The 8,858-nt window shown below is 34.8% G+C and overlaps 1 protein-coding gene and 1 long non-coding RNA gene across 3 annotated transcripts in view; both read left to right on the top strand.

Moving 5' to 3' along the window:
* The window catches only part of LOC107564372 (ribonuclease inhibitor-like), a 13,530-nt gene extending 6,842 nt beyond the window's left edge, over positions 1 to 6,688 (top strand). For both annotated transcript variants that reach the window (XM_016249437.1, XM_016249436.1), the window contains 2 exons: positions 5,906 to 6,084; positions 6,409 to 6,688. In XM_016249437.1, coding sequence (XP_016104923.1) covers positions 5,906 to 6,084; positions 6,409 to 6,410 — 181 coding nt within the window. In that variant the 3' untranslated portion in view covers positions 6,411 to 6,688. The remainder of the gene's footprint in view (positions 1 to 5,905; positions 6,085 to 6,408) is intronic.
* Positions 6,689 to 7,917: 1,229 nt separating this feature from the next.
* LOC107564374 (uncharacterized) overlaps positions 7,918 to 8,858 on the top strand; it is a 5,813-nt gene continuing 4,872 nt past the window's right edge. The window contains exon 1 of the long non-coding RNA XR_001606218.1: positions 7,918 to 7,946. This is a non-coding gene — a long non-coding RNA (uncharacterized lncRNA). The remainder of the gene's footprint in view (positions 7,947 to 8,858) is intronic.

Raw genomic sequence — 8,858 nt, 5'->3', positions numbered from 1 at the left:
TGATAATCACTCTGGAGTCCCAAATATGCACATAAACAAAGGAACACGCATTGAATATGAAATAGCACAGCGGTGATGTCAAGGCCAAAGCAATATTGTTGATCTTAGGACGCTCTTCCCTAATAAACACAGAGGTGGGCGATCATCATGGGGAGCAGTAACTTCCTGATAAAGTAATTATTCCATTTTCTATCATTAATAGTAACTCCGTTAATTGCAACATCAGGTCTGAGACTCACAGTCTCCTTATTCACATTTCCTTTAAACAGACATTTTAGTCCGGATGGTATAGCATCAAACACTATACAATATTCTTTAGGGATTATTGGAATATTATACCTTTGAAGAAATTCTATGTAGGTATACAGGTGCCCATTTTCATTAAATAACTGTTTAACAAATATAATACCATCGTCTACCCATTTTTGAAAAAACAAAGGTTTATGCAAAAATCCTACAATGTGATTTTCTGGATTTTTTTTTCTCATTTTGTCTCTCATAGTTGAGGTACACCTATGATGAAAATTACAGGCCTCTCTCATCTTTTTAAGTGGGAGAACTTGCACAATTGGTGGCTGACTAAATACTTTTTTTCCCCACTGTATAAGCATCCATGAGAGTAGCACCTGCTTCTGAAAATTACTTAATCTAACTGGAATCTTACTTATTTCAAAGTTGCATTGCAACAGAAAAGCAACACCACCCATCTTTTTTTTTTTAAAGATTAGATTAGGAATTAAATACCAAATTTTATTTTTATATTGAAAGTAATTCTTGATCCATCTATTCTTTAAAAATGCATTTGATGTGCTGAAGTCGAGCACATTTAAGCCTCCATTACCAATCGAATTAGTTAAGGTACCTTTTTTTTAATGTAATGAGATCTATTTCTCCAAATGAAATTGTAAAGATTTTTATCTATTTCTTTAATGATGTTATTAGGGACTTCTAGTGAAATAGCAGGATAGAGCAGATGAGATAAACATTTATTTTTTGATAAAAGAATTCTATCGTTCATCGACAGGTCTCTCATTAACCATAAATTAAATTGATTTTTTTTTTTAATTAAGCTGTCCCCTTTCCCTTTCCTTTTCATCTTTACATATTTTGATTCCTAAATAGGTAACAACATTCTTTACAGGGATGCCATTAATATCAAGAAGTTCACAATTTTTCAGAGGGAACAACTCACATTTGATTAAAACCAGTGAAGGCCAATGACCAATGAAAGTGTTATTAGGGACTTCTAGTGAAATAGCAGGATAGAGCAGACGAGATAAACATTCAGTTTTTGATAAAATAATTCTACCGTTCATTGACAGGTCTCTCATTAACCATAAATTAAATCGATTTTTAACTTTTTGAACCACAGGTTGAAAATTAAGCTGTCCCCTTTCCTTTTCATCTTTACATATTTTGATTCCTAAATAGGTAGCAACGTTCATACAGGGATGCCATTAATATCAAGAAGTTCACAATTTTTCAGAGGGAACAACTCACATTTGTTTAAATTTAATTTTAACCCTGAAACCAATGAAAAGTCATTCAAACAATCAGTCACATTTTTAATTTCTAATGAATCTCTATCAAATATTGTTGTATCATCTGCTAATTGACAGCATTTTATTTTTTTATTTATAAATCCTGATTCCGTGAAAATTATATTTGTTAATGTAAAGAGTCATTGTCTGGGTTACAAGTAAAAATAAAAAAGAAGATATTGGGCATCCCTGCCTTATGTTATGCCTCTTTCTAAGAGAAATCTGGGGGTAGTGCCATTTGCAAGTTTTACTGAGCTATTACACCCATTATATAAAGTATAAATGGCCCTTTTAAAGAAATCACCAAAGCCAAAAAAATCCAAAGTCCCAAAGGTTAACGGTGTCAAATGCTTTATAAAAATCTACAAAAAATACAAAACTTTCACTATCAATATACTTAATTATAATCAATTAAATCTAGGACTAAACTAATATTATTACTTATATGTCTGCCCTTCATGAATCCTGATTGGCAATCATCTATAATTTGCTCTAAGCATTTTTTAAATCTTTCTGCAAAAATAATGGTGATCACCTTAACAAATCATTATTGAGTAATGTAATAGGTCTCCAATTGTCTATTAGGGTAGTGTCCTTATTAGCTTTTGGTATCAGACTAATCAATCCCTGACATAATGATGGAGGTAACTCACCACGTTCTATAGCTTCATTAACGTTCTATAGCTTCATTAACGTTCTATAGCTTCATTAAACACACATCCTTGTAAAATTCGCTAACCAAACCATCGTTACCGGGAGATTTATTGTCTTTTAATTTACTGATCCCAAGATGGAGGTAACTCACCACGTTCTATAGCTTCATTAAACACACATAGTAAAAACTCAGATAATTGTTCTTGAAATTCCTTGTAAAATTCGCTGACCAAACCATCGTTACTGGGAGATTTCATGTCTTTTAATTTACTGATCCCAAATCTAACTTCTTCTATAGAAATATCTTTGTTGCACGAAATCTATACATTTGATCTATACATTTGGCATTTGCTTTAATGCTTTCTAAAAAAAAAAAAGAAGTCTTGTATTGCCATCATCTTCTTTGCTATATAACGTCTGATAAAAGGTTGATATATAATTAGAAATTTTAACATAATCTTCAGACACCTCCCCATTTATATTAAGTTTTAATACAGAATTCAGCTCAGCATTTCTTTTTTCTAAATTAAAAAAGTACCTGGAGTTGTTCTCCCTTTCTTCAAGCCATTTTCCTCTAGACCTTACAAATGCCCCTTTGGCTTTATATTCATACATCTCATCTAATTGTAACTGTAATTCAAATAACCTGAGATTGTCCTGCTGATTCATTACATTAATATTTGTCAAATTAACTATCTCTTTTATTACTTGTTCCTCTCTAGTCCTTTTAGACTGTGCTATTATTTTTCCTCTAACAATAGCTTGCTTCCTTATAAGGTACTCCCAATAGGTACCATACTTATTTGAACTTTTTGCATTGTTCCAACAACTCAAAATAATATTTTTAACTTCCTTTTTAAACAAGTCATCTTCCAATATTGCCTTATTTAATTTCCAGTGTGTTTGTGTTCTTATATTTTTATTAGCATTTCCAGATAAGTCAATAACTAGATAAATGACTTTATGGTCAGTAAGGACAGATGTTTCCACAGTAACCTGGCTTACTTGATTTTCTAATACACTGGATATGAGCCAAAAGTCTATTCTAGATTGTTTACTCCTGTCACTAGAACACCATGTAAATTCTTGTTTAGTTGGGTTTCTGATCCTCCAAATATCGATTAAAAACAGTCCTAAACACAAGTTATGTAATTCATTGAAATTATTTAAACTATTTCCACGAGGAGGAATACAGTCTAGATTATTATCCCAAATAGAATTATAATCTCCTCCAAGAATTAGTTAAGCATCTGGATGTTTCAAGATGTCCAAGGACTGTCCAAGATGTTTCAGATTCTTTCTTCAAATTCTTGTAGTAAACTTGTATTCCTTACAGCACTGTTCGTTGCATATATATTCCCTAATACAAAATATTGCTGGTTGAATTCGACAATCAAAATGACCCATCTGCCCAAAGAATGTGAATAACTTTTAACAATTTTTCCTCTAAATTTACCCTTCAAAATTGCAACACCTGCAGAATGATTGCTACCATACAACATCCACATATCGTTTCCCCACTGGCTCTTCCAAAACTGAAAGTCTGATTCAGATGCATGTGTCTCTTGGATGAAATAAAAATCGCAAAAATATTTTCTACAAAACAAAAAGATTGCTTTTCTTTTAAGTAACTTTCTCATACCTCTAACATTAAGTGTAAAAACAGCGAGTGAACACATACTCATAGAAGAACTTCAGAACAGAAGTTTACATCTCCGAACCCCCGCATAACATTAATGTTCACCTGATGGCATACTGTAGGCATTTGTAAACTCGAGTCAAACATAAATGTCATTGCCTACTTCACAAAAATATCCTTCCCATCCACAAATGCTCTGGTCCCAACAAAATAAGCCCTCCTGCCTTCTTTTCGTGCAGCTTCAACACTTGGCCACAGCTGCCTCCTGGTTTCTTTATCAACTGCCGTCAGATCTTCAGCAAATCTCAACTTCTTTTCTTTCAAAAAACTGCTTTTCTTTGCACTTTTCCACAGCAAGTCTCTGATATGCCTAGATCTGAACAGGAGAATCACAGCTCTTGGCCTCTGGTTCACGTTGAGCCTCCTTCCCACACGATGAACCACGTCAATTTCGGCAGCAAACTTTCCCTTTTCCTCTGGCAGCACTGCAGCGCAGATGTCCACGACCTTCTGTTTAATGTCTTTGCCTTCATGTTCGGCAAGACCATGAAACCTCTCCATTTCATTCACTTTAACTTCCAGATCCAGTGTTATCTTGTCATGGGTAATGCTCAATGTTTTCAGTCCAGTCAGATGTGCTTTGATGTCATTGATCTCACGAGACAAGAATTTCGGTGGATTTCTGGAGAGCCTCAATCCCGTCAGAGTTCTTTTTAATTCTTTTTTTTCCAAACTGTCAGCTCTTTCGTAAATTTTTTCTGTCAGCATTCTGACGATGTTATTTTGCAGGTTGAGGAGGGATGGCTCGTTCTTTGATTTCTTTGAATCGGGGGTATGCGGAGACGAATCAAGTTCTGTCAAACCTTTAGAAAGCAAAATTTCACTTGCTGTTGGATTTGTGCATAATCATGCACCTCCGCGATTTCCTGTTCAGCATCCATCCACACCTCTTGAGGGTCTTTCTTGGAACTTTGTTTCTCTTTGTGTTTTCCAGCCATAGCTTGCAGTGACGTCAATTAGCTTGCATGGTAATGGCGATTAAAACTTATTGATGAGATATATTTACAACAACAAATACAGCTCAAAAGTGGAGTAAACAAGATTACAGAGTTATTACTCGATCAGGTTAATATAATTAATACAAAGGGTGGGAATTGGGAGAAGAAACTTCTCGACCTCACAGATTAACATCCTCCACGGTCGCCATCTTGCGCGCCCCCCATTTTTGGAACCTTTCTTTGACTGAATGCTCGTTGCGGTGACGTCACGGGACGCGTCTAAGCCCAAAATCTACTGCAATTATGAAAATTTGCGAGCTCTTGCAAAAATTGCGAAGTTTGCTTGATTTTGCGATAAATTCAGTGATCGCAGAATCGCAAAATCCTGGAGGGACTGGCGCAAACTCTCTCCTTCTTAAAAAGTTAAATTATTATATACTTCCAATGCTTCATCACCAACCACATGAAGAAATAATGATGCATTCATTTTCTCTGACTTAAGACCTCCATCAACTGCAGATAAATACAGCAGAAATGTTTGTTTAAATCGTCTCCAATTTTCAGCAACATTACCGGAGAGTTGGAGCTTCGGGGTGGCTTTAATCCTTCCATCTCCTCAGTGTTGTCTCGTCACATGTGTGCATGTAATCCGCAAACTTTTCTTCTCTACTCTTTTTATATATTCCACACGTTCCTTTAGCTCCACCACTTCTGACACCGTTTTGCTCATGGTTCTACCTTTTAATAAATAAACTCCACATGCATTGAAAAGGAACTTTTATTTAAACACATTTATTTCACAGCAGCAAAGCTGCCAACACACACACTATAGGCCATCTCTGATCACATGTGCACATGCGCCAACATATATCAGACAGAGTTGCCACAACTAATTAGAAACAGCACTTACTTACATCTTACTTACAGCACTAACATAAACATGCATAAATCGCATTCTATCAGCAGCAGTATGTGGCAGCGCTTGTCATTATATCTCATCTCCTGCTCTGAGACCAGAGACAATAACAAATTACACTGGAATGACAGTTCACTTTGTGTCATGTTCTCTCCAGGTTGTGTGATTGTGGTATCACAGATGAAGGTTGTGCTGCTCTGGCTTCAGCTCTGAGATCAAACCCTTCACACCTGAGACAACTGGGTCTGTCGGGGAATAAACTAAGAGGTTCTGGTGTGAAGCTGCTCTCTGATCTGAAGGTTGATCGACATTATGAACTGAAAGTATTTTTCTATTGTGAGTATATTTTTATTTGAAGCTTTTAAATTGGCCCAAATTTAGGAACAGGACTCATACACTGATCAGCAACAACATTAAAACCACTGATGGGTCAAGTGAATAACACTGATTATATTGTTACAATGGCACCTGTCAAGGGGTGGAATATTAGTCAGCAAGTAAACAGTCACTTCATCAATTACATATTTGGAATCAGGAAAAATGGGCAAGCAATAAGATATAAGTGACTTTGACAAGGGCCAAATAGTGATGTCTAGATGACTGGATTCAGAACATCTTTAAGACATTCTCATATGTGACTGTCTGTGTGTTTTATTGTAGGACTCTCAGTATTTAGACGTTTCCTCAGGATCAGCTGATGGTGAATAAGGAGCCGCTACAGAGACACACAGTCACACAATCAACAGAGACTCAAGAGACACACTGTGGTCACACTGAATTCACATCATTTTCTTGTTTGTATCTTTTGTGGGTCTGTTCTTTTGAATTGCTGATGTCGTCATATTTCCACAATTATGCGTTAAGGCATCTGCACACAGCCAAGGCTGCTCAAAATTTGATGTAATGCAGCATAAAAGCCAGACTAATATTTGTAAATGCATTTATGCCACCTCTGAGCAGCATTAAACAGTCTGTGTAAAGACACATAAATGCCACCTGAGAAGTGCTTCTGTGCCACCTTTGCAGTATAAATTTGGCATCAGAGGACCTGAATTTACTGTATTATTTGGAGTTGTTTTGAATTTGCTGTATTGGTTACAATGTACACTCAGTAACACTCAGTATACACAAGCATGTGAGAATGAGATCAATTGATGAATAACACTTTATTTTTACATATTAACTTTCAGTGTATATTAATATAACATGACAAGTTTTACATTAGAGAGCATGATGAGCCTGACTACTGAAGAGAAATAAATATTTTAAATGTTATATTTTTTACCTATAATATAAACTTCTGCATAACATTTTATTGTTTAGCTAGTTTATATATGCCAATCTTTTTAAATGATCTATTAAAGTGGACAGATTACTGAAATGTTTCCTTTTTTGGTTGGATACTGCTTACTAAACTGGAGTCTTTGTCTAGATGTATCTATTCTGCACAATCCTTTCCTTTCTGACAAGAAAATAAAGTTAGTAAATAATGGCAGATTTTGGTTTTGTGTTTGCAGAGGAATTTTAATAATGTAGGTCAAATGTATTTTCTTTTGTAGTGTGATTTCTTTATGCACGTGAATGATCTGGTTTTCATGGAATCATTCCATACTTTAAAGTTACTGTATAGCTAACATTCACTCCACATACCTATTTGGAATCGTATTTAGAATAAAAAACTTTTTTTGAAAGATTGGATGGAAAATAGGAGACCCAATAGTTAATAGAACACACCATTTGGCTCAAAGTTTTGTATATTTTCACTTTCCTTTTTGGATTTTGGAACAAACCGTTACAGCTTCAGATCACAAGGTGTTGAATCACTGAAAATTTGTATTTGTATGAAGTTAAAACAGAATAAAAACATCTAACAAATAAACCAAAATTGAACAATGCCAAATTTGTGTGTTGTAGTAATTAGATAATATTACTGAATACAGATATTACAATAAAAATACTTAGATGTGCAGGCTCCCGTTTAGATAGGAAAGACAAGAAATATGTGTCCTGTCATATCTTAATTGAAATATGCTTCAGTCAGACTGAAGTTATCGAGCGTCACCCTGAAATACTCAGAGCAGTTGGTGAACATGCTTTACAATGATGTTTTAATGCAGTTCATTTCTCTATAAATTATTTCAATATCGGGACTTGGATATAATTCCATTGACAGAGTTTTAAGTGATTTTGGTGGCTCTGTAAGTTTAACAGTTTATGACATGTTTTTTTCACCTGAAACTTAACCTGGTCGCACTTTATTTGTATCAATGGATTTCGGTGGACTAAATATTTAATATTAGTTTGAAATTCATTATTTAATCTTTAAATTGATGTCACTTTATTACTTTAATCTACGTACTTTGTATCAGAGAGCTGTATTTGATTACACACCCATAAAAGACCTGTCATCACAACAGTCAATCATTGGTGATTATTTGTTATAATAAAAGTATTATATTGTATTATTATGACTGTTGTGAATTCTTCCCTTTAAGTTTAAGACTTGCGATCTGCGTGATGTTTCAGTAATGACTTACGTAAATAACGTAGTGCAGGGTTCACCGCATGTACGGTCTTGGCGTAACTGCCTATTCACTAAGTTACCTCAGCACGGCAGTCATACTGCGTGCTCTCACACAGGTGCAGCGTTTATGTGCAAGAGAAAGTGCGTGACAAAGTGAGTTACTTCGATGTATATTGTTAATTACCTAGATTATTACAGTGTACCACAATTGTGTTAACCTCGACAGTGTTTATGATGTTATTGAAGTTTAGCGATCTTTCTGAGTGTAATTTGATCCTGTTTAACGAACGGCTTAGCCCGTTAGCATCGCAGTGTGCATTGTTCACGTTTACAATTGTATTACATTTAAGGGTAACATTTTTATGGTCATAATACCTTTCAACGACCATTATTACTACCATCTGTATTAATGATACAGTCGCATTTATATATATAACTTATATTTCATTGTTTGTAATCTTACTATGCAGATTGTTATTCTCACAGAGATATTGCTGATATATTTCTCAGTTTATAATCTATATATCAGTGCACTTTACAGAGTTGTTTATTAGAGAATTTGTGATGTTGAGTCATTGGTTATATT

Source organism: Sinocyclocheilus grahami, unplaced genomic scaffold, assembly GCF_001515645.1.
Source record: "Sinocyclocheilus grahami isolate Dianchi unplaced genomic scaffold, SAMN03320097.WGS_v1.1 scaffold927.1, whole genome shotgun sequence".
Classification (NCBI taxonomy): Eukaryota; Metazoa; Chordata; class Actinopteri; order Cypriniformes; family Cyprinidae; genus Sinocyclocheilus; species Sinocyclocheilus grahami.
Note: the sequence above shows the minus strand (reverse complement) of the source record. Positions and strands in the feature narration are given on the sequence as shown.